The 26,823-nt window shown below is 45.2% G+C and overlaps 1 protein-coding gene across 9 annotated transcripts in view; it reads left to right on the forward strand.

Annotated features, from left to right (window-relative positions):
• The first annotated feature begins 19,114 nt into the window (after nt 1-19,114).
• The window catches only part of MAGI2 (membrane associated guanylate kinase, WW and PDZ domain containing 2), a 1,075,940-nt gene continuing 1,068,231 nt past the window's right edge, over nt 19,115-26,823 (forward strand). For 4 of the 9 annotated variants that reach the window (XM_068276192.1, XM_068276193.1, XM_068276196.1 and 1 more), the window contains exon 1: nt 19,118-19,865. In XM_068276192.1, the coding sequence (XP_068132293.1) occupies nt 19,370-19,865 (496 nt within the window). In that variant the 5' untranslated portion in view covers nt 19,118-19,369. Of the gene's footprint in view, nt 19,866-26,823 lie in introns of all 9 variants that reach the window. The other 5 variants (XM_068276198.1, XM_068276200.1, XM_068276203.1 and 2 more) reach the window with 3 other exon arrangements.

Consider the following 26,823-nt stretch of genomic DNA (forward strand, 5'->3'; position numbering starts at 1 on the left):
TATCAAGGGGAAAAGATAAAAAGATATAGTTGTTCCAGCCTGCCATGAAAGGAATTTTAGTGGATGAAATTGATTGGTATTAGCTAAACAACAGGAGGAGATCCTCCATTCTTCCACTGAAGACAATAATGTTGCATAACCGAGATAGGTGGAAAAAGGGGTAATGCAACGCACACTTGCAATGCAAGTGTAAAAGGAGCCTCAAGGTTTTGTTGATAAAATGAATTTTTAGGCATGATACATTTTTTGCAATTTTGTATGAGCGAAAAAGGAAAATCACTAGTAACTAACAACCTCTAAACTATTATTACTATATGCAACATAAAAGCTGTGAAAAAAAATTATATTGAATTTGAAAATGTATAATGGTAATTATATTCAAAGGAATTTTTATACACCAATTATACTTTAACCTCCCTGGCGGTAAGCCCGTGCTGAGCACGGGCTATGCCGCGCAGGAGGATTTCTCACGCCCTGCTGGGCCAATTTGTGTAATTTTTTTTGTTGCACGCAGCTAGCACTTTGCTAGCTGCGTAAACTCACCGATCGCTGCCGCTCCCCGCCGATTCGCCGCCGCTCGCCGCGTTAGAGGGTGTCCCCTCCAAGACCCCTGCACAGCCTGGCCAATCAGTGCCAGGCAGCGCTGAGAGGTGGATCGGGACTCCCTCGCGCCCGTCGCCATAGCGACGGGGAAGCCCTAATGGAAATCCCATTCAGAACGGGATTTTCTAACGGGCCTGATCGCCGGAGGCGATTGGAGGGTGTGGGGGGATGCCGCTGCTTAGCGGTTGTCATGTAGCTAGTGCTAGGCTAGCTACATGATTTAAAAAAAAAAATTCAAAAACTGCTGCGCTGCCCCCTGGCGGTTTTAATTGACCGCCAGGGAGGTTACAATATATATCTTATTTTAAAGTCAAAGCATGTGCAAAACGAATGATAGTATTCAGAAGTTATGAGCTGTCAGAATGATTAAATCCTGCTAGAAAGACTTAAAGTAGCACTATTAATTAAAACAACTTTTTTTTAATACTCTATATTAGGGTACACTTTTCCACTAGTGCTAGGGGCATTTTATTTATTCACCCAGGTCTCTCTCCCTGCTTAAAAATCATCCTTCATTCCTCACACAACTCACAAATATACTTCACTGTGTCACAGCATGCAGGAGACATGAGGAGGCTGATCTGAGGAGGTAACATGTAGATAGATGTGCTGTAATATTGCTGTAATGTAACTAGCAGGGAGATGTGTATACACTATTCCTGACTAACTGGCTTGCGTGTGACTTTTCACTACAAGCTGTATCTACTTTGTAGGCTGCTATGTGGTGCAGTGCTGAGAGGAAGAGATACCCTTTACAAAGGTGTTATTAGGATCTTTGTCAGTCAGAGCAGCAAAGATAATAAACACACATTGCTGGAATCTTTAACCCCTTACCACCATCTGAATAATATTCTTTCAGCAAGCTGATTATTAAACTATACACACTGAGGAGTTGATAGCAACTCCCCTGTGCAGGAACATGGTCTAGCCCTCTAAGAGCCTGACACTTTTGTATCTAAAACTAAGGGAGGATTTTATAGCAGAGAGGCAGAGCTGTGTGAGGAAGGAAATTGCTCCTAGTACTTGTGGTAATGTGTGCCCTAACATACAGAATTTTTAAAAAAAAGTTGTTTTAATCAACAGTATTCCTTTAATCACTCTCAGCATATGGAGGGGGTGGTGGGGTTAACAGAAGATCTATGCTAGGGAAGCAACTCCCACTTTGCTGGCAGCAAAGAACTACAGGAAGAACCAGTCAGCCAGAAATGTTTGTATTTTTTTTTTTTGTGTGCAAAAAAATAGAAACAAAACATGTTGAATGTGAAAGAGATGGTGCAATGCCAATTTATACTAATTTACTGTGCATCAAAATGCACAAATGGGTGAACCACTAATTTCTATGGGGCAAGCTCTATTTCTTTTTCTGCATAAATTTTCATTATATGGGGAAAAAAAATCCATAAATGTATTTGGCAGGGGTTTTTTTTGTTAAAGCTGCAGCTGACTTTCATGTGTCCATTTTAAACAGAAATACTTTTATCAGAATGATCTTAATATAATAGAATTTAGAAAAGCATGAAGGAATGAAACAGAAAGAGTCGTACATGTCAGAATTTCCTAGACTTGACATTTTCTAGCAGTAGGTTCTCAACTTATCGACTATTAAGCCTATGAAGCTATTCCAGAGGTACTGAGATGTACAACTGCTTATTGCACATTTGTTGGGAGTTGTCAAACAACAATTATAAAGTACAATCAGCATGTTAATTAAAGAACAGCAGAGGGATTTTCCAATTATTGAAAAGTTGACTTTATGACCTACATATTTCCATGAAAGAAGTTAACATGCTCTTCTTCCTATCTCCTTGTTCGCTGAATAAAGCTATCCATTCAGCTGGGACAACTTAAGAGTTTATCAGTATGTATTGTCTAAATATTGAAGTAATTCATAAGTAATCACTCCTGTGTATTTCACAATTATTAAACTATTCTGTGGAACCAGCAAAGCTTGGACAGCATAATGAAATTCTAACACTGAGAATCCCTGCAGCCCTTGTCAAACAATTAATGTTATGGAAACAAACATCTTCTTATTTTCTTGCAAGCAGTGAACCAAATAAATACATTTTGCTTGCTTTAATTTTCCAGTGTATGAAAGAATTATTACATATTTTATTTCAGATTCGGCAAAAACAGACCAAAGGAATGACTTCTAAGGCCTTTATTTATACAAATCCTGATGAATTTCTTCTCAAGCACGTTTGAAGTGATTGTATCCTCTAGTGAAAAGACAGCTAATAATTATTCTAAAACTTAAACCTCAAATCCAAGCTGAACTAAGATAATGCACTGCTAACTTCAACTCGCTGTTCACTAAAGATTTCTACTGTAAATAAAAAATAATTCCAGTTGAATAAATGTTTATCGTAACAAAAGTCAGATGAGCCCTTCAGCTATTACCCCTGGTCTTGGACTGCTGTGTTCTAGCATCTGATTCAGGCCATGCAACCATAGCTCCCTCTGTAACCGTTAAAGCAGGCCCTTAAGCAAAACTGAAAGCTAAACAAGTATTGAAATGACAATAATGCCAATGCTGTACGATAGGAATATTTGTGAATGTTATTACCCCCAAACAGAAATACAACTAATATATATATATATATATATATATATATATATATATATATATATATATATATATATATATATATATATATATATATAGTATATTAGTTTGTGTGTGTGTATTTTAGTGCCAGCCCATCCAAATGGTTTTCCTGATGGTCTGGCAGGTCCCACATAGTTTCCTTGATGGTTTGATGGGTTCCCCATAATTTCTCTGATGGGCTGGCATGGGCCCCCCATAGTTTCCCTGGTGGTCTGGCTGGTCCCCCATAGTTTTCTTGGTGGTCTGGCTGGTCCCTCTTAGTTTCCTTCTTGGTCTGGCTAGTCCCCCATAGTTTACTTGGAAGTCTGCCACAGGTCCCCCATAGTTTCCCAGGTTGTCTTGCGGGTCCCCCATACTTTCCCTGGTGGTCTGGCAGGTCCTCCATTGTTTCCCTGGTGGACTGGTGGGTGCCCCATAGATTCCCTGGCGATCAGGCTGGTTCACCATAGTTTCCCTGGTTGTTTGGTGGGTCCACGAGAAGTCTGAATGTCTAATATTTACAAATTTGTTCTGGCTTCTGTAATTAAACAATCTTATGAAAGCTTCCCTGTCTGGAATTAAAGACTTCCATATAAAAAGATATACAGATGACGACTTTTCTGCATATAAAAAACAAGAATTCTGACATCCCCTTGAAGGAAAATGATGGCAGATGATCAGTGATCTTCACCCATTCTTCTTCTTACTATATTTCTAGTGGTCTATGGGGTCCCCTAAAGTGGCCTGGTGGTCTAGTGTATTCCCCATAATTGTCCTGGTGGTCTAGGAGGTCCACTATAGTTGCCCTGGTGGTCTAGTGGGTCCCCACTAGTTGTCCTGGTGGTCTAGGGCATCCCCTATAGCTGGGTATTATGGGTATTTTATACCCATAATAGTAGTAGGTATGGGTAGTAGGTATGTTATAGTTGCTCTGGTTAGTAGTGTGTATTTTAACTCACTTCTCCTCAGTTCCAGCGACAAGCAGCTCCGCCCCTCTACTTAGATCACCGTTCAGCAACACAATGAAGCTAAGTATAGGGTCCCTGCTTGATGACTTCATCAAGCTGGATCCCGCACTAGAGGCAGTGTGATGCTGGGTCTTAGTCTCCAGTCCAACAACCCATGTCTCCAGTCCAACAACCCATGGGAGGTATGGAAAGGCTTTAGGACAGTGATGAATTTCAAAGCCCCCACACATCATGCGGCCCCAAGCACCCAACTGGCTGCAGAGCTCAATGAGTTCTACTGCAGATTCGAGCACCAATCTGTGCAGCTTGGGGCCCCTGCACCCCTGCCAGGAGAAGCTCCTTCCCTCCCATCCTCACTGCCGGGTCACGACCCCCCTGTGCCAGTTGTGGTTCAGGAAGCGGAAGTACTGAGACTCCTACACAGAATCAACCTCAGGAAACGCTGGTCCAGACGGTGTGTCATCAACCTGCCTGAGAACCTGTGCAGATTAACTTGCTCCCGCCCTGACCCCCATCTTCAACAGGTCCTTAGCGGAAGGCAAAGTACCCTCCTGCCTCAAAAGATCCTCAAACGTGTTGTTCTTGCCCTCCTGAAGTGCTCCACTGATGCCCTCCTCGACCCACACCAGTTTGCGTACAGAGCTAACAGGTCCGTGGAGGATGCCATAAACGTCAGCCTGGCATACATCACAGAACACCTCGACAAACCAGACTCCTATGCCAGGATCCTGTTCTTGGATTTTAGCTCTGCGTTCAACACCATCTGCCCGGTCATCCTGCTCGACAACCTTAGGCAGCTTGGAGTCAATCCCACCCTGTGTGCATGGGTCAATGACTTTCTCTCCAACAGAACGCAGCGGGTTATGCTCGGAAACTGCTCCTCCCACGAAAAACCACCAACGTAAGGGCTCCGCAAGGGTGTGTGCTGTCCCCGCTACTCTTTTCTCTGTACACCAACAACTGTACCTCATCTGCAGACCCCGTCAAAGTCATCAAGTTCGCAGACGACAGCACTGTCATCGGCCTTATCGACAACAGAGGTGAGCACACTTACCGAAGCGAGATTGAGAGGATCAGCAATTGGTTACAAGGATAACAAGCTCGTTCTCAATGCGACAAAAACTGTTGAGCTCATTGTAGACTTTAGGAAGCACCCCTCCACGCTCCCCCCAGTCTTCATTGATGGAACTGCAGTCTCCAGGGTGTCCGACGTACGGTTCCTCGGTACAACCATAACTAACGACCTTAGGTGGGAGCAAAACACTTCCAGGATACAAAAGAAGGCCCAGCAAAAAGAAGGCCCAGCAGAGGCTATTCTTTTTGCGTCAACTGAAGAAATTCGGTATGCCACGCGAACTGCTGACCAGCTTTTACACCGCTACCATGGAATCAATACTCTGCTCCTCCGTCATTGTATGGTATGCTGGGGCATCCGCTAAGGACAAGTACAAACTCCAAAGGGTAATTAACACCGCAGAGAAGATCATAGGATCGACCCTACCACCTCTGGACCTTCTCCACACAGCGAGACTGGGGTTGAGGGCTTCCAAGATTTCACAGGACCCCTCTCACCCGGGTAACTGACACTTCAAATTTAGGCAAACAGGCCGACGTTACAGGACCATCTATTCCAGAACTACAAGGCGCAGGAACACATTCTTCCCTCAAGCTGTCCTCCACCTGAACTCCACATTCTCCCTCCATAACTGTCCGCAGCGCCTAGTCCCTAGCCAATGCTCTGATCCATGATCTCTCACCACTCTGGGCAGTACTGCCCCACACTCTAGCTACTAGTGCCCTCAAATGAACTGTTCCCCAGTTTCTAAAATGCATGCTGCTATACCCATCTCATTGTATATACCTGTCTGTTCTTGTTCTGTCTGTCATGTAAAGAAATGCCTATGCCATGTGTACAACAACCAATTCCAGACACGACAACTGTCGTACTTGGCGATTAAAATCAATTCTGATTCTGATGCTGCAGCCTGGATGGCGACTTGAGCGAAGGGGGAGCTGCTCGATGGGAGAACCGAGGAGAGGCGAGAGCCTCATCTGCTGCTGCTGCTAGTAATCGCTATGATCAGCAATGATCAAAGTGATGAGAACCCAATCGGCATGGCTCCTAATCAGTGAGGCGAGATGTCCACTGTCATATGAAAGCTAAATCTCCCCCTTCCTGTGCCTGTTTATGGGGGGACCAAGGTCAGTTACAGATACATCCTGTCAGAAGCTGAAAGCCACAAAATGACCACAAACAGAAAGTGAGTGTCGCCCTGTTAGGCTTCGTTCAGACAGATGTCTGCACCAGCCACCCGCAGCAACCAGGCATGTGGTTGCAAATGCTTTTCTGCAAGCATGCAGAAAAGCTTTGTTGGCTTTCATCTGCACATTCTTGCGTCCTGTGTTTGTCACCCCCACTGGGGAATACTTAAGCGTTGTGGCAAAGGATCCTAGAAGTAACCTGTTGCTTGTAGATTCGGCTAAGCCATGGGCAGACAACAGCAAAAATCAGGATTGAAATGTGGAGTTTGCGCAAAAAATGGTAACTGGCAGTAAGCCATCACTCTGGTGGCTGCAGCATTTAGAAGACGAGCGCCGTAGCTACCGTTTACCATCGTGAAACTGTCTGTGTGAACCAAGCCTTGGGATCACCACACTGACTAGGAGAGAGGGCAGGAACAATGTTGTGATCACTGTGATAGGCTCACAGTGATCACTGGGTCAGGAGCCAATAGAATTGGTACTGGTATACTTTTGAGCATCAGTTTATTGTCAATTCAAAAACGCACTTACTGCATTTAATGTATAGCAGTGCATTTTTCCAATTTAGGGCTACTACGTAAGGGTAGATCTACAGGGAGTCCTCTGGACAATTTGTCATTCTAAGCAATTTTATACCTTTCAAACAAAAAGTATGTAAGTGGTCTGTAACCATGCCTTTCAAGCTAAGTAACTAGTGTTTTGCTGAACAAAGTGAACTGCAACCAGTCTGGCGTTCTCTGGACTTTCACCTCTATCAGAGACCTGTAGCACAAGTCTAATGATGTCTCTAAAATCTTTCCTTTTATGGACCATTCATTTTACCTACATAAATTAGGGTACTTGGGCACTTTAATATATACTGTAGTCGCAATTGCAGTTAAAATATTTATGAATGGAGAACATTTTGCCATTATGTGGGTGGCTAATGAAGTTATCGGTGGACAAGGTATTGCAAACGTTGCAGTTATAGCACTGAAAGCAGCCCGTGTGATTTGGTGTTTAAAATTCTTGTGCCAATGATTATCTTGCACTAAAATATTGCGCACGTGCAAAAAGAGGCCTATAAAATAAATATAAAAATATAATCTATAAATCTCATCCATGTATGAACATGAGAGCAATATGGCATGGAAGCATAAACCAGCATGTCTTCCAAAATGCAACTAATAGATTTGTAAATGCTAGCGCTGTTGAACAACCAATCGCTGTGCCCCAGCGTTGCAAAAACCAGGAAAATTTAAACCTGAAATAGTTGTTATTTAATACGATTTATAGCCCATGGATAATAATTCTTCCAGCATATTATTCTAAGAACTCATCCTCAGGAAGTGCCTCACTGTTGTAATCACATCACTGGAGATGCAGGGATGTAAGTCAGAAATATCCATTAAGCACAGCAACAACTCAGCTTCACCCTTGGAATGAAACCCAGCATTTCTTCTTTGCTCTAAAAAATTATTTACAGCATATTATATACTACCACCTTTTTTTTTTTTTTTTACTAGAAAAGCATTCAATTAAACACAGAACCTGAAAGTTCAGTGCAGAGGAATCTGGACGCATCCGAAGTGAAGATAATGTTATCTCGTGTTTACCTAATTGTATCAAGTGAGGAATGTGACACATTCTCTGACTGTGCAGAAGCTCCTGGACACAGAGAGACACTGAAAGCATTTCTGCCTTTAATAGACACATGAATAAAACCAGTTATGAATAAAATGCAGAGGCAGCTCTCAAAGCACAAAACTGTACTTTTGGGAGCTTGTAATTTTTAAATGAATAATAATACTTATGCACAAATGCAAATATGATAACCATATCAGGGGCAAACCCAGGATTTTGAAAAGGGGGATTCCTGAAAGGTCTCCCTCATCCACGCACAACACAGTATAATAATATGGTAGGACTTCTACTTCTGCAGGAAGCCATATCAAATTTATCTTATGGTTCTGGAATTCCACTTTAAGAAGAAACAGCAGACTGAAGACTGAAAATTTGATTGCTTTAGAATCTCTATGGCTAACTGGCTTACATCAGCAGGAGTAACAACCATATACTCCTTGAGAGGGATAGCAACAAAAGAAAGAATGTACACATGTGGAAGTCCAGAATTTCCCCAAAAGGGGAGTGTATGGCGATAGAGTATTTCCAGAGTACAAGTGCGCATTCAAACTCCTCCAAGCCCTCAATGTGGCTTTAATCCTCATAGTAATGCATGAATTGGAGGTAGGACCTCTGAATGATTAGTGAGCTGCTCATGGGACCCAAGGCTACCAGCTTCTGTAGTTAAAAACTGTTTTCTGCGCGTTTTGCGAGAACCACCACCGAATTGTCACTAAAAGTTCCAACCAAAAGTATTTTTGGAAGTGTGACACACCCCCATGCCCTCTTTAGTTTTAGGTAACTGCAGAGTTTCTAATGCTATGGGAGGCTGTTTTCCTGCCCAGATAAACCTACTGATGATTGTATCAATTGTATTGTTCAGTGCAAAACTTAATGATTGTGTGTTCTATGCATGACCTTGGGTGGGTGGAGGATGGAGTTAGTCAGCACTGCTTTCTTATTCTTTTATTCTGCTATTTCTTGCTCTTCGGGTATCCTTGGTGATGTAAAAGAACAGTACCTTCCTCTAAGTGCCTGTTACATCAGAGATATTCAGGAGATGCTGCTTATTCTCATACTTTCTTTTGTTATGATAACGTTTCTCAGATATCCTACCTATTTTCAGATACCTACCTGGCGAAAATATTGTTTGCATGTAAACTGTAAAATATTGTTTGCATGTAAAATGTAAACTTATGGATACTTGTATTATCTGCACTCTTGATTTCTTTTGTGTGGTTAAAAATAAAATGAATATAACCTGTTAGGAAAAGAAAACAAATGATGAAACTATGTAGCAGAAAGCCTGTTTAAAAAGGTTAAAATAATAGTCTCCCTTTAGCTCTGCTGTTAAACCGTTTAACTAAGCAGTACATTTGGGCGGACAACCTGTAGGTTAAATCAGGTGCAGTTACAAACAGCAATGATAATTTGCAGCTGTTGAGTACTAGGCAATTAAAGAGGAACTCCAGTGAAAATAATGCAATAAAAAAAGTGCTTCATTTTTACAATAATTATGTATACATGATTTAGTCAGTGTTTGCTCATTGTAAAATCTTTCCTCTCCCAGATTCACATTCTGACATGTATTACATGGTGACATTTTTACTGTAGGCAAGTTATGTAGCTGTTTCTAGCTGTTCTGGCTTTAACAGACAGCTGTAAACAGCCATTTCCTGTCTGTGAACATTGTTACATTGTGGCAGTTTGCCCAGAGTACCGCGGTACCAGAGCCTCTTGTGGGAGTGGTTTCAGCACAAAATCAGTCATACAGCACCCCCTGATGGTCTGTTTGTGAAATGCAACAGATTTGTCATGTAAAAGGGGGTATCAGCTACTGATTGGGATAAAGTTAAATTCTTGATCGGAGTTTCTCTTTAAGCTGGGTGCCATTTCTGGATATTGGCGGGGGTAACCAGGGCTCAGCCACAGACACAAGATGGAAGCACTGGAGAGGTTAGGATTAGTGTTAGAAAGGTTAGTGTCAGGGGATAGGGCTGGTGGAGGATAGATAAAAAAGGCAGAGTTATTGTTAAAGCCAATATCCACCCAGTGGTTTTCGTGGATGATTTTGTGCAGCTAACTTTTTTTTCACGATATCATGCAACATTTTTATGAAAATTGATTAAATGATGCTCTGTACGACACCTGCGGCGATCATTCTTCTTTAAACAATTGACATGTTCTATTAAGTCGCTTGAGGGTTGTTCTGATTCTCATTGATTTAAGCAGGTTTTGCTGCAATGTTGTAAATGATCGTTTCGTGATTGTTCATTTCCGCTGCCACAAACTATGCTTCCTGATACAGCCACATGGAATGGGGAATGAGCGTTCCTCATTGGAGATCCTGGCCATGATCTGCTGGTGGGTATTTACCTTTAGGTAATTAGGAAAGAGTTTACTATGGGAGGGGCTTAAGGTGGCCATACACTCAGCCTATTTTCAGCTGATCGATTGATCGAAATTGATCAATCGCAAATCGTTTGTCCGATCGATCGATTTGCGGACGATTTCGATCAATTTCAATCGATCTGACATGATGGAAAATCTAGGTCGATCTGAAGAGATTGCTTATCAATTTGCATGGGACCTAATGGAAATCTGATGGCAAAAAAATGCCATCAGATCGATTTTCAATAGATTTCATACTGAAATCTATTGGAAATCTGTTCCTAGTACAGAATGTTCCTAAACACATCAGATAGATCAGAAAATCTATCTGATGATCTATCTGCTGCTAATCTAACGAGTGTATGGCCACCTTTAGTGTTAGATGTTGAGGAAGGAATCTGCTTGAGGAAAGGGGGGGGGGAGTAAACATTAGGCACTAAGCAGGCTGATAGTAGTAATATCACATTTCCAACATTCTACCTATTGCCAATACCTGTCACCCAACCACCAAAATATGTAGGTTAAAAATCTCAGATCATTTATTTTGTTGTTTTCATTTTATTCATTAGCTATTTCTGCACACTTTACTCTTGAGTTAAAAATACCAGCAGCGGTGTGAAAGGCTTGTAAGTACGGTACATCTTACAAAGAATGATGCACACCAGCATATTTGAAGTCCAAAATAAATACCACCAGGAACTGGCAGCACATAAGAAAGACTGTACTATCTAATGTTAAATTTGGCCAGAAAAGAATATTAAATTAACTTATTCATGTCAAAAGAACCTTATATCACCCAGCAAACAATAAAGAAAGTGTAATTAATAACTGCAGAGATCCGATGACCCTGGTTGCTCATTGCTTACAAACACTTCCCCATCTTACTACACTTTCTTACACAGCCTGTACAAACTAATATTAGGCTTTTATATGGGGCTTTTGGAATGGTTCCCACTAGAACGCTAAAAAACTAGCATTTTTTGCATGGTTAGAGTAAGACTCACCAGATTGGGGACATTTTGGCACAGTTGGTGAGCTTTAGCGCATTAAAGCATAACCAAGAGTCCCGCCACTCTTTTCCTGTTGTGTGCTGCAGATATATATATATATATATATATATATATATATATATATATATATATATACAGCACAGACCAAAAGTTTGGACACACCTTCTCATTCAAAGAGTTTTCCTTATTTACATGACTAAGAACATTGTAGATTCACTCTGTGCTTTGGTCTGATGAGTCCAAATGTGAGATTTTTGGTTCCAACCACCATGTCTTTGTGCGACGCAGAAAAGGTGAACGGATGGACTCTACATGCCTGGTTCCCACCGTGAAGCATGTAGGGGGAGCTGTGATGGTGTGGGGGTGCTTTGCTGGTGACACTGTTGGGGATGTATTCAAAATTAAAGGCATACTGAACCAGCATGGCTACCACAGCATCTTGCAGCGGCATGCTATTCCATCCGGTTTAAGTTTAGATGGACCATCATTTATTTTTCAACAGGACAATGAGCCCAAACACACCTCCAGGCTGTGTAAGGGCTATTTGACCAGGAAGGAGAGTGATGGGGTGCAGCGCCAGATGACCTGGTCTCCACAGTCACCAGACCTGAACCCAATCGAGATGGTTTGGGGTGAGCTGGACCGCAAAGTTAAAGCAAAAGGGCCAACAAGTGCTAAGCATCTCTGGGAACTACTTCAAGACTGTTGGAAGACCATTTCAGGTGACTACCTCTTGAAGCTCATCAAGAGAATGCCAAGAGTGTGCAAAGCAGTAATCAAAGCAAAAGGTGGTTACTTTGAAGAACCTAGAATATGACATATTTTTAGTTATTTCACACTTTTTGGTTATGTACTGTACCTTCACATGTGTTAGGCAGTGTGCTTTAAGATACCTAGTAGGAGTGCAATTTGGTCTTAGGACAAAGGGAAGTGGCCTAAGACCAAGCGCATATGCTTGTTGGAACAAATTAGTTATATATATATATATCAAATTCCATCCCTAATTGGTAATGGTGAGAATATTAGTGTTTTAGTGGTTAGGGTTAAGTGTCATTGAAGAGTTAGTGTAAAGGACGGAGGTTGAGGTTTGGTATCTTTTGACAGCTTGGAACCATTAGTTTAAACATCAGAGTTATTAGTGCAATACAGTACAGATTATTGGCAGCAGAACCTGACAATTAGTTTTCCCACTCAAACAGTGCGCAGTGGGTTTCCAGGGGGGGCAATTCGGAGTGTATAGGTATGTAGGTACTGAGTTATGGGGTATTTAGGTATAGTTTCCCCAATAAAGGGAGTATAGTTGCTCCGGGGTAGGGAGTATAGTTGCCCCAGTATAGCTAGTATAATTGCCCCAGTATAGGGAGTATATTTGCCTCAGTATAGGTAGTATAGTTGTCTCAGTATAGCTAGTATAATTTGCCCCAGTGTAGCTAGTATAGTTGCCCCAGTAAAGTTAGTATAGTTGCTTCAGTATAGAGAGTATAGTTTCCCCAATTGCCTAGCGGTGTCCGCTTCCTCTTTTTTATCTACCGCCGTTCGGCCCCTCTCCTCCGTCTTCTTCTCTTACAGCAGCACGTCCAGCGTCTGCTGTGAACAGGCAGGATGCAGGAGAGTGGTTCCCAATCCCATGGTAACGGCGATATACATCGCCGATACAGGAAGCTGCTCTCCTGCTTCCTGCCTTTTCACAGCAGACACAGGACGTGCTGCTGTAAGAGAAGAAGACGGAGGAGAGGGGCCGAACGGCGGTAGATAAAAGAGGAAGCGGCCGCCAGCTATTATTATTATTTAGTATTTATATAGCGCCGACATCTTCCGCAGCACTGTACAGAGTATATTGTCACTTAACTGTCCCTCTGAGGGGCTCACAATCTAATCCCTACCATAGTCCTATGTATGTATTGTCTAGTGTATGTATGGTAGTCTAGGGCCAATTTAGGGGAAAGCCAATTAACTTATCTGTATGTTTTTGGGATGTGGGAGGAAACCGGAGTACCCGGGAGAAACCCATGCAGACATGGGGAGAACATACAAACTCCTTGCAGATGTTGACCTGGCTGGGATTCAAACCAGCGACCCAGCGCTGCAAGGCGAGAGCGCTAACCGCTATGCCACCGTGCTGCCCAGCTAAGCTAATACGAGCGGCAGCCACGGGGAGAGGGGGATCGAGAGGCTGCGGACCAGCTTCAAATGGCCCACGGACCGGCAGTGGGCTGCAGACCGGGGCTTGGGGACCTTCCTACTCCTCTCACGGTCCCCTCCGTTAAGCACTGGCTCCCCCATTTGAGTCCTCCGCTCCGGGAGGCTTCGGAAGTCTTCAGGAGCACTCGGGCTTGATGCCTGTATAAACTGCCTTTTTGCTTTCCATATCTGCTTGGTGTGCTAAGCTGCTGCTCATCTCTGCTGCTGCTGCTCATCTCATCAAACCCATCAAATCAACTGGGCACACACGCTAACAGACTGTAATTGATTGCCGGAATTGTTCCTTCTCTACTTGGCAGACTATTGCTACCAGTGACAGGCGCGGAGCTAGGGGGGTCGGGGTAGGACAAGTGCCCCGGGGCGCCTGGTCCCCAAGGGCGCCCTTCGCCTGGCTGAGCTGCGGAGTTTTTTTTTCTTTTTGCGGCGGGTGAGGGGAGCAGCGCAGAGAAGAGAGAGAGCTGTGCGGACGGTGGGGAAGGGGGGCCATCTCCCCCCTCCTTCCCTCACCTTAGGTGCTCTCCCTCCCTCGCTGTTCCCTCCAATGTCCGGGTGGCTGGCAGCGGCGGGCGGAACTCACCTCCGTCTCGCTCCAGCGCCGGCCGGAAGTTCGGGTTCGCAGCCGCTGGACCAGACCAGAGTAGTGGCAGATCCATCCGGCGCTGCGACGAGACGGAGGTAAGTTCCGCCCGCCGCTGCCAGCCACCCGGACATTGGAGGGGAGAGCGAGGAAGGGAGAGCAGCTCTTCCTCTTCTCTGCGCTGCTCCCCTCCTGCTGGGGAGGGGGACACCTGACCTGGCTACCTACTCTGGGCACATATACCCCTGGCTACCTACTCTGGGCACATATACCCCTGCCTACATATATTGGGCACATATACCCCTAACTACATATACTGGGCATATACCCCTGGCTACCTACTCTGGGCACATATACCCCTGGCTACCTACTCTGGGCACATATACCCCTGGCTACCTACTCTGGGCACATATACCCCTGCCTACATATACTGGGCATATACCCCTGGCTACCTACTCTGGGCACATATACCCCTGGCTACCTACTCAGGGCACATATACCCCTGGCTACCTACTCAGGGCACATATACCCCTGGCTACCTACTCTGGGCACATATACCCCTGCCTACATATACTGGGCACATATACTCCTAACTACATATACTGGGCATATACCCCTGGCTACCTACTCTGGGCACATATACCCCTGGCTACCTACTCTGGGCACATATACCCCTGCCTACATATATTGGGCACATATACCCCTGCCTACATATACTGGGCATATACCCCTGGCTACCTACTCTGGGCACATATACCCCTGGCTACCTACTCTGGGCACATATACCCCTGCCTACATATACTGGGCATATACCCCTGGCTACCTACTCTGGGCACATATACCCCTGGCTACCTACTCAGGGCACATATACCCCTGGCTACCTACTCTGGGCACATATACCCCTGCCTACATATATTGGGCACATATACCCCTAACTACATATACTGGGCATATACCCCTGGCTACCTACTCTGGGCACATATACCCCTGTCTACCTACTCTGGGCACATATACCCCTGGCTACCTACTCTGGGCACATATACCCCTGCCTACATATACTGGGCATATACCCCTGGCTACCTACTCTGGGCACATATACCCCTGGCTACCTACTCAGGGCACATATACCCCTGGCTACCTACTCAGGGCACATATACCCCTGGCTACCTACTCTGGGCACATATACCCCTGCCTACATATACTGGGCACATATACTCCTAACTACATATACTGGGCATATACCCCTGGCTACCTACTCTGGGCACATATACTCCTGGCTACCTACTCTGGGCACATATACCCCTGCCTACATATATTGGGCACATATACCCCTGCCTACATATACTGGGCATATACCCCTGGCTACCTACTCTGGGCACATATACCCCTGGCTACCTACTCAGGGCACATATACCCCTGGCTACCTAATCTGGGCACATATACCCCTGCCTACATATACTGGGCACATATACTCCTAACTACATATACTGGGCATATACCCCTGGCTACCTACTCTGGGCACATATACCCCTGGCTACCTACTCTGGGCACATATACCCCTAACTACATATACTGGGTACATATACCCCTGGCTACATATACTGGGCATATATACCCCTGGCTACATATACTGGGCACATATACCTCTGGCTGCATATACTGGGGACACATACCCCTGCCTACATATACTGGGCACATATACCCCTGGCTACCTGTTCTGGGGACATCTATACTGCTGGCCACCTATTCTGGGGACACCTATAGACCTGGGGCTACCTATTTTTGGGGAAGCACTGCTGTCAGATTGAGTGTATTTTGGGGAACTGCTGCCAGGTGAGAGGTGTCTACTATATTAAGGGGGCATTCTGCCTATTTATGTGAAATGCTGTCTATTTATGTGCCTCATGACTGCTGAATTTGTCTTGTTGGGGGCCTCATGGTTACTGAATTTGTCTTGTTGGGGGCCTCATGATTTGTTGGGGGCCTCAAGATCGCTGAATTTGTCTTGTTGGGGGCCTCAAGATCGCTGAATTTGTCTTGTTAGGGGCCTCATGATTGCTGAATTTGTCTTGTTGGGGGCCTCAGGATTGCTAAATTTGTCTTGTTGGGGGCCTCATGATTGCTGAGTTGGTCATGTTGGGGGCCTCATGTTTGCCCATGATTGCGGAATTTGTCTTGATGGGGGGGCTCATGATTGCTGAATTTGTCTTGGAACATGCTGGAAGGTACATACTGAGGGAGGGTGGGTGAGCATGAGCCTGCTAACCTCCACGTACATTTGAAGGGGCGTGACCAAATGTGGAGCACCCATAACCACGCCCACATTTGGTCACGACCCTTCACCTTAGGGGGCGCATTAATAGTCTTTGTCCCCGGGCGCTGAAAACCCTAGCTACGCCTCTGACCAGTGAGCTTTTAGGCTCATCCATTTGGGACAGTGCATAATGTGTGTGGGATCCCAGGTATGAGTGAGGTGGAATTTGATGTGTGTGAGGCACAGCTGCACTAGTTTACATCTGGTGTGCAATCTCATGTTTTTAATCTTTTATTTAGTAATCTTTTTCTCTTTTGCAGTGATATTTAATAAATAAAAGTTTATGAATTGAAGCAGGGTCCCGCATTATGTTTTTCCATATCATTTCTCTGCACCTGACCTGTGCTCCCCTCATATGAGGGTATCAATATTTCTGAAATCACCCTAGTTCCAGGATTTTGGTTTGTTTGGTTACATTTTAGTCTGACTAGGTTCCGACTGGAGAGAAACTGTAACTTGCATACCTAAATCTTTAACTCCTTCAGGCAGAAAAAAGAAAAAGAAACACAGTCAAGATATTAAAGGGACTCCGAGCTCAGAAAAAAAAGGAAAGTTGTACTCACCAGGGGCTTTTTCCAGCCCAGTGCTGGTCGGGAGGTCCCACGCCGGCGTCCTGGCTCCTCTCCTTCTCCCCGCTCCGGAATGGCTGGCAGGCCGCAGCCCGGGCGACACTCTCCCGAGTGTCGGGCTGCTTCTTCCGCATATGACGGCCGGCGTGAAAGTACTGCGCATGCGCGCTTTGTTCGCGCATGCGCAGTACTTTCACGCCAGCCGCCGTGATGACGCGAGGCGGCCGGCGTGTGACGTAATCCGCGTCATATGCGGAAGAAGCAGCCCGACACTCGGGAGAGTGTCGCCCGGGCTGCGGCCTGCCAGCCATTCCGGAGCGGGGAGAAGGAGAGGAGCCAGGACGCCGGCGTGGGACCTCCCGACCAGCACTGGGCTGGAAAAAGCCCCTGGTGAGTACAACTTTCCTTTTTTTTCTGAGCTCGGAGTCCCTTTAATATGATTGGCACTGTACATACACGTTTTACTCATCATGATACCTTAGGTACAATTTAAAGTAAGTCTGAAGCTAAAATAAAAAAACCAAAAAAAACCCCAGATACTCATCTAAGGAAAGGGAAGGCTCTGGTTCTAATGGAGCCTTCCCGTTCTCCTCATGGTACCCCCACTCCAGCGCTGGATCCTCCATTAGCAGTCTCTGACCGAGGGGTGGGAGACTGTTCACTTCCGCCACTATGGGAGTTTTCGTCCATCTTCAGGAGCCGAGTGCTCTGGAAGACGGGCCGCTCCGTACTGCACACCTGCGAGTGCGTAAGAGCGCATGTGCAGTACGAAGCAGCCTATCTTTGTGAGCACTCCGTCGGTCGGAGACTGCTGATGACGGATTCAGCACTGGAACATGGGCACGGTGAAGAGGATGGGAAGGCTCTATAGGACTCAGAGCCTTCCCTCTCCTTAACTATCTGTTTTTCTTTCTTTAAATTTTAGCTTCAGACTTACTTTAATGTCCTTTACACACATACAAGGCATGTCGCCCAACAAAGATCAGTAGACGATCCCTCTGGCGACACTGCAGGAACTGACGGCGAGGTAATTATGTAATATTCATTTAAGTACATTATGTGTTTTTTTTTTTTTTATTTTACTTGGTTCAGATTCAACAAACGTTCCTGGAACTCACTGGTATTACAAGCTAGTAGGTGGTACCCCACAATTGTGGGGGAGCATGAGTCTGACAATGGGTAAAGTGGACCAAAAAGAACAAGTAGAATCAGCCTCTGCTTCAAATTCACCAAAAAAGCTTTATTCAAAAATAGAAAACACTGTATTGTCACTTGCGTGTCACTTTAAAATCACAAAATCACTCACAGCAAGATGTAATTATGCACAGCCAGCTGGGCTCACACAAATATCACACTGCAATCACGCCAGTCACACCTGGGATCCCATCATATTTCTGTGGCAGAAATATGATTTTAAAGTGACACGCAAGTATTTTTTTTTTCCAATTCTTGAATAAAGCTTTTTTGGTGAATTTGAAGCAGAGCCTCATTCTACTTGTTCTTTTTGGTCCAGATTCACTTAAAGGCTAATTAGTTCACTAACGTCAGGAACCAATTAAACATCACAAACAGAACTCAAAGGCTTTTGACCAAAGTACATTTTCCAAAGGCGAGGACATCATGGAAGAAAAGTAACTACACATATGTACCTGAAAGGCACACTTCAGTCTTATGCTAGCTGGCTACTCTGTGTGGACTGGTCATTTCATTCTCCAGCCTATGTGTAGTAGGGATAAAAGAGAGGGGGGATCTCTCTTCAAGCTGAGCTAAGAGGGGAGGAGGCAGAGGAACAGTGTGTGTGTGTGTAATTCCTTTTCTCTGTAGTAGGATTGCAGCAGGACGCTTGTTTTCACGGACCCTCTGAGTTACTAACAGACCACAGGAACAGGAGAAATAAATCAGTGCCTTTGCTGACTGCACTGATGGCTGGCAGCACTGTGTAGTAACCGTTACTTTATCACGCCTCACAGCAGAGCGCAGCTGCCTATTCTTCCTCCTTCTCCTCTCTGGTTGCCTGGCAAACACAGCCAGCCTCTCTCTCACACTTCACTACCGGGTTAGAGAGAGGAGAAAGCAGACAGCTCCCATCCCTCCTCCTCCCCTTGCTGCTCTGCATCCTTCCCACTCCTCTTCCAGTTATTACTGTACAACTAGTACACACACATACACGTTACACACACACATACTCACACACACACACTTGCCTGGACCAGCTGCAGCAGCCACCATGGAGGTCAGCTAACATCCACCAGTGGCACATTCTCTCTCACACACACATGCATCCATGAGAACACTACACTGTGTGTGTACATTACACACAAGCAGTTTACATCAAGAAGCTCCAGTACTTCTCCTCCTTCCTATTCTGCTGCTGCTGCTGCTGCTACCTCTCCATTTCCAAAGGCTGGCCATTCATCAGGAAAGCACCAAGGAGCCCCCTCATCCTCTCATCTCTGCCTTACCCTCCGCAGACCCTGGGGCAATGTCCAAGAGCCTGAAGAAGAAAAACCACTGGACCAACAAAGTCCATGAGAGTGTGATTGACAGGAGCCTGGAAGGGGAGCTGGGCTTTGACATCAGAGGGGGTGCTGAGAATGGGCAATTCCCTTACCTGGGAGAGGTAAAGCCTGGCAAGGTGTCTTATCAGAGTGGCAAGCTGGTGCCAGAGGAACTAGTGCTGGAAGTGAATGATACCCCAGTGGCTGGACTTACCATCAGGGATGTACTGGCTGTGATCAAACATTGCAAGGACCCCATCAGGATCAAATGTGTGAAACAAGGTAGGTGTTTCCTTGTCGTACAACAGGCTGCCGTGCTGTATTATGCAGAGCACATGCAGCATCCATGTATTATTCATATACTACTGTGCAGCATGCCACACATTGCCCTGGGCTTACAAGCCCCCCCCCCCCTGATTTGTTGACATCGGAGGAGAGTGTGCCTCGCTGAGAGCTGCTGCTGATGATGATAAGTTGCCATGCGTTTGCCTTTGTTGGCAGAGGGAGAGGGGTACCTGGCTGCAGGAAGGGCTTCCCTGGCACATGGGGGGGATGGATGATCGCAGGGAATAAGCCCAGCCCTGCAATGCAGCGCCCTATGGAAGAGGAAATACAGCCACAGCCGCGATCACGGGCTGCGCACTGCTGCCGGAGTAACTTTGCCTTTGTTGCTGTGCTGAGGATGGGGATGTGTGAGCTGCCCGCCGGGGAGGCTGTCATGTGCGGCAGTGACAAGCTGCGATGTGCTGGGAGAAAGTTCGGGGCATGTCGCAGGAGAAAATCTGCCAAGGCACAGTGCCTCTGTCTACTACGCTGTTTACAATAGAGGGTGCCTGTCTATTGGTGGCATCGCCCAGTCACTATTTCTGGCACTGCCTGGGCATGTTGAGGCAGCATATCACCCCCTTATCTAGGCTCTCACATTATCATATTACTTCCCAGTTTTTTTGGAAGGGAGTCACCTCTGATGCGTCTTGGGCCTTGGTAATTTAGTAGAGCACTGTTACCCAGGCTTGCTCCCAAGGCTCTAATTTATAAGCTGGGGGCAGATTTGTGATCAACGCTGTTTTGTTCACCACATTTTTGAGAGTGCCAAAAACTGTGTATAACTGTACCTCTGTTTACCAACTTTTTTTAAACATTGTTCACACATTTTGATAACACTGTATTTGAGAAGAATAAATAAACAGACCTGATCATAAGGACTAAACAGAGAATGTTATTTCCCCACTTTGATAGTGGGCATCCCCCTTAGAAAAGTATTGAAAGCAGGTGGAAAACTTCCCAAACAATTTTGAATTTATCTCAACTTTCTGGTTGTTTCAGTAAGTTGAAGGGTTAATGCAGTCCTTGTGACGGCATGTGTTGCAGGTAGCCTCACATATGCACAGGTGCGGTAATTAGTGTCTTAGCTAGGAGGATTCCATGTAGCTAAGACATTAATTACCCCACCTGCGCTTAGGTGAAGTTGCCTGCAAAACATGCAGCATTGGCAGTGATGTAGCAATAGGGGTTGCGGCTGTATCAGTGCTCTTGGGCCAGAGGGGCCCTCCCTCGATAGCAGTATTAGCTCTCTATTGGTCCTGCTGTGGTAATAATCACTCCTATAGATGTTTTAAATAGTAGTAATCAATAACAAACTGTTTCCCATTTCCTTCTTGCACCTCTGACACAGTGTTTCTCCTTGTCAGGTTTTCGTGCAATATATCAATTGGGTACTTATCCATTAGCCGGGCGCATCCGGCAGGTGGCGCTAATTACTATTCCCCCTCCAGGCCGACATGGATAGTAGGGAAAGATGTAACTCTGGTGGAGTTTTGTCACCACCTGCTGGATGCGCCCGGCTAACAGATAAGTACCATCAATTGTTATGTATAGAGTGCATAGGAGGGCACAATGTAAAACTTGCACTGGGGCCCATAGCTCCTTAGCTACGCCACTAAGGGCCTTTTTCCCATTGGCGAAAGTGATGCGATGCAGCTACGCATCACTTTCGCCGGTGCCCGCGTCACTTCTGCATCTCCCAATGCGTAAGTCAATTGCAGAGATGGGACGCAGCTGAGGGCGAACGCAGCTGTGCGAGAATCTGCAGCATGCTGCAGATTCTGATTGCTCCGCACCACTCCACACAACATGCACGCAGTGGAAACTGTTCCATTGTCGTGCATGTGTTTCAGCATACCCGCGGTGTGATGCGGCTATGTAGCCGCATCGCACCGCTTCTGGTGGAAATGGTCTCTAAACATTAGGGAATATCGAGGACAGGTTTGAGAATCCTTGGGTTAAAGAGACCCTGAAATAAAAACAAAAAAAACCCTCTGAGGGGATACTTACCTCAGGAGGGGGAAGCCTCAGGGTCTGTAGCTTGGGGGAATCCAGCGCTTGCTCCCCCGAAAGCTCCTCGACAAAGGCTGACAAGACAGCGCAGGCGCGGGCAATATTTACCTACCGCAATCCTGCACAGGCGCACTAGCGGCTCTTCGTTTGGGTAAGGCGGAAATAGCAGATCCCGATTGTATCCGGTCTACTGCGCAAGCGCAAAGGACTCGTGCCTGCACAGTAGAGCGGATACGATCGGGTTCGGATATTTCCCCCTTAACCCAAACAAAGTGTGCACCTGCGCAGGATCGTGGTAGGTAAATATTTACCTCGCCACTCTTCCAGGGGATGCTATGCTGGATTGCCGGGGCACCGGAGGATGGGGGAAGGCCCGTTAGGAACCAGAGGCTTCCCCCTCCCGAGGTAAGTATCCCCCAGAGGGTATTTGTTTTCAATACAGGTTTTCTTTAAGGGCTGATTCCCACTACAAGAGCTTTTTAACCTCCCTGGCGTTAAGCCCAACACAGTGTTGGGCTAGCCGCCGCAGGGGCTTACATGGCCCCGGGAGGATTTTTTAAAATATTTTTTGAAATAAAAACTGTTTTATATTGTTAAGCTAGCACTTCGCTAGCTAACTATGTGTGGCAAGTCCTTCCGGTCCCCTCTGATCGCCCCCCCATCACCGCCGGTATACGTACCCCTTCAGGGATCCCGTGATGGCGCATCCTCCCAATCAGCTCCAGGCTTCGCTATGAGGAGGATCGGGACTGTGCATGATGTCATGTTCGATCGTCGCCATGGCGACAGTGAAACTCATTGCTGAAGCTGCGGCACTCACGGGATCGCGGACGGGTAAATATTGCCGGAGGCTATCAGGGGGGGGGGGGGGGATTTGGGTCAGAGAGGTGCCGGGGGACTTGCCACACATAGTTAGCTAGCCTAGTGCTAACTAACAAATAGAAAACATTTTTTATTTAACAAAAATCCACTGCATCTGCGTACCGCCAGGAAGGTTAAACGCTAGAGATTTTAAAAGCTCTTGCTAATGCAATGCTATGGGGGATTTTCACAAAATCACATTCCTCCAGTGTTAACACTAACATAAGGTAACATTGGCAAGAGCTTTTAAAATCACAAAGCTCTTAGAAAAGCTCTTGTAGTGTGAACCAGCCCTAAGGCCCCATTCACATCTGAGCGTTTTGCCAGCGATTTTGGAAAAAAAAACACTAGCGCTTTTTAAAGTGCTAGTGCCATAATACCCTATGGGCCCGTTCTCTCGTGGGCGATTTGCGTTAATCGCCGGCGATCAACGCAAATCGCCAAACGCAAATTTGTATCCTGCACCATTTTCAGGCGATTTCCGGCGATCACATTTAGTGCTATAGAAGTGCTAATCGCGATCGTGAAAAAAATGGCAAATGTGAATGGCGATTTTTTTTTTTAAAGCGTTAGACGCCAAAAATCGCCTGAGCAAAACGCTAGCAAAAGCGCTAGTGTTTTGCAAGTGTGAATGGGCCCCTAGGGTTTCTTTTCATTTGCGTTACATAACTTAATTACCACTTTTGTCTTCAGTGCTTTACATGGGGCTGCTTCCTCCCCCCAGAGGTATATATGGTACATAGCATCGCTGCTTCACTTTTCTAGTCTAGTTTACCAGCCAAGTTTGGGCTCGATTCACTATGCGACGGTAACCTAGTTTGCATGTTTAATCACTTTGGACGTGCAAACTAGGGCGATGCGACGTTTAGCGCGCATAAACTGAATACCGATCGCACGCAGCACGGTGCGCCACAATCGCTGCGTGGTGTGCCATTAACGTCGTACCGTTTTTGTGGTAATGAGCCCTTTATGCGCTAAACATCGCATTGTCCGGCTGAACCGCGCACCGTTAACGTCGCACCGCGCTGCGTGCGATCAGTACTGATGCGCGCAAATGGCCCCTTATCGCGGGAAATCCCGCTGTGCTATGCAGTGCTAATGGTTAGCGCCATATAGTGAATCGAGCCCTATGTCTGAAAAAACCTGCAGAAAAGATTTAGGAAAGTGGAAATGAAAGGATTTTCTCACTTTTATAAATAGGCCTCTATTTTTCTCAGTTCCATTATTCACTTGACACTGCAATATTAGAGTGTGTTCACACATCAGTCTTTCTTAAACTATTTACCCAGGAGGAAGTCTTTAAATCATTTTAGGATCTTAGGGAACCCCTGTATTAGTGGAGGGAGTGGGGATTTATTTTGCAGGAGGCCAGTCTCACCGCAGGGAAAATACCAGGGAACCCCTGCAATGTCCTCAAGGGACCCTGGCTGAAAAAGCCTGGTGTACATTGTAGGGAAGTTATAATCGCATATCCTTGTGCTGCAATGGTCCCGTTTACAGCAGCAAGTTGGCTCTACAGTGTGTTGCATTTCATTGTGATAAGGCAAGTCGAGATGTGTGCTAGTGGACAATGCGTGTGTTACAGCTGTGTTAGAAATGAATGGTGATGAGATACTGTGCACTGTGACACCCACGTTGCTAGTAGACACCAATTTAGAACTCCTGTAATGTGCTGCATGCTCATTGCAACATATTCAGTGTGCGCTTACACTTCAGCTATGTTCACAGTGGGGTATGGGACATTACGACTGCATAGTATTGCAGAACATTGCTCTGCAATGCAAAACCAAAGTGACGTTCACGGTTCAGGCGGTGCAGTGCGGTCTAACCGGCGGTGTGTTACTGCATAATGCATGTATTAATAGTGCCAGTGAAACATACTTTTCATTGGCTGTATGCACCACAACAGTCAGATAACATACAGCATAACTTTCCGGTTCCAGGGATCGCACACAATGCCCACTGTGAGCCTAGCCTTATTCTCTTCCTGTACTCATGAGTTTACCTAATGTACGTTATTATAATGCTGAAAAAGTTTCTGTACCATACCGTTTTATTTCATGCTATTCACATATACTGTATTTTGCTTCAGAGTCTGAAAAAACTTTTTTTTCCCCAGGAATGATATAGTTATATTTGGTTAGCACTGCAAGCAGTCAAAGATTATTTTAGGCTTATGGTTTTTTTTTTGTTTTTTTTTCTTTATTACTGCTGTTAATGCTTGTTCAGGATATATGGCTAAAAGTATTAGAGGCATAGGATCAGCAGGACAGCCAGGCAACTAGTATTGCTTTAAAGGAAATAAATATGGCAGCCTCCATGTCCCTCTCGCTTCAGTTGTCCTTTTAATACAAGCCCAGTATCTGATGGCAGGAATAACAGCAGATTGGTGAGGGTCGGCTGCTTTCATTTTATGCGTTTTGCATTGTGGCGCAACAGGCAATTTCACATCAAAACACAATAAGTCAATGGCGCTTTCACACTGGCGGTTTGCAGTGCTGGTGCGGTGCAACCTGTTGGAAAAATGCACTGCATGCAAAGTTATGGGGTGACACAAGTGGTTCGGGATGTGGTGCAAGCACATGTCTATGGACTGTATGCTGCCCTGTATGTGTTGCATTGCATTGAAAATGTGTGATACCAAGTAGCCTCACCTTTCCAACTCTAGTTGAGAAAAAATATTAGTGTTAAAATGGATAAGCATTTCTTTTGTGATTTTATTGCGGTCAGTGTCCCCATTTGAACCCCCTTGAATGCATATGGGTAAATCTCTCCAACAGGAACAGTCAGCAACATGTAAAGCTTTTATTTATTTTATTGGCTTTTTATTTATCTTTCACAACATATCCACAAGCTGGTTGAATAATATAAAAGATTGATTCGCGTGCTAGAAAGACCTTGGAGAGAATAGCAGAGATGGCTGTACATAGAATGAGCACAGAGCTTAGGATGCGGCTGACACACAAAGCAATAGAAGACATTCATGCCTCTAATGAGAGTAGGCAGTGTGTGTGTGTCGCTAACTTTACTTAGTTACCTGTGGTAACCTAGGTAGCCGTGGATATGGGCCAACAGAGTAGAATCCCATTTAAAAGGACATTTAACCCCCAGCTTGCTGTAAAAGATGCAGTGTTTCTGACTGACATATCTTTTTTTGCAGTATTTGTTTAGCTGTGACATATTAGGCATTGGTTCTCAGAGCAGAAAACCAGGAAACCTGCCATGACTGCATTGCTTATTATTAATAATATGCTGCTATAAGGATGTGACTCGCAGGCATGTCAGCTTAAGTACAGAGTAATTATTATTTTATGGTGGCCAGAATCAGGACAAGACCTCATGTGTGGCATGTTACACCTTACATAATACCTGGTGGTTTAGTTCTAAGCAGGGTTACAGCATGTCAGATTAGTGACAGCTCTGAGAGGATGAGAACAGTCAGGTTATTTACAAGAGCTGAAGCTGTGGGTAACAATGAAGTGATCTCATGACACTGCTCACATCTCTACCAGGCCCCTGCACTGACATGAAGTCATCTTTGGATATAACACTGAATGCATTAATGTTGCTGGTGTTAATGGAAGCATTGCCTATACAATGCTGACAACACAGTATTTCAAGAACACACCTGCAAGCTTTACAAAACTCAGAACATTGTGTGTTCCATCTGTGCGCTCCTGTGATGTCACACTTCTAAAATGTGCAGCTAACAAGCCTGAAATAGATCACATCTTTTCAGCTGTGTCACAGTTATCAATATTGAACTTTCTTCTGTCAAGCGTGCCGCAAGATCTCTTGAAAATAATAGGCACCATTGTGTAAACATGTATTGTATTGTGTGCTGCCACCAGTCAGATTCTTCAGTCTAGCTTTGGTTTCTGCCTAATGTATCCCATCCCTGACAGGTGCCGTTATTATGAGATAATTAGTGTTATTCACTTCATCTGCTTGTAATATTGTGGCTGATCTGTGTGTAGCAGAGAAATGGATACCAGCATTTTGATACTATGTTGAGCATGAGCAGTTTCCTCCAGTTGTTTGA

Source organism: Hyperolius riggenbachi, chromosome 3 (genome assembly GCF_040937935.1).
Source record: "Hyperolius riggenbachi isolate aHypRig1 chromosome 3, aHypRig1.pri, whole genome shotgun sequence".
In the NCBI taxonomy this organism is placed as follows: Eukaryota; Metazoa; Chordata; class Amphibia; order Anura; family Hyperoliidae; genus Hyperolius; species Hyperolius riggenbachi.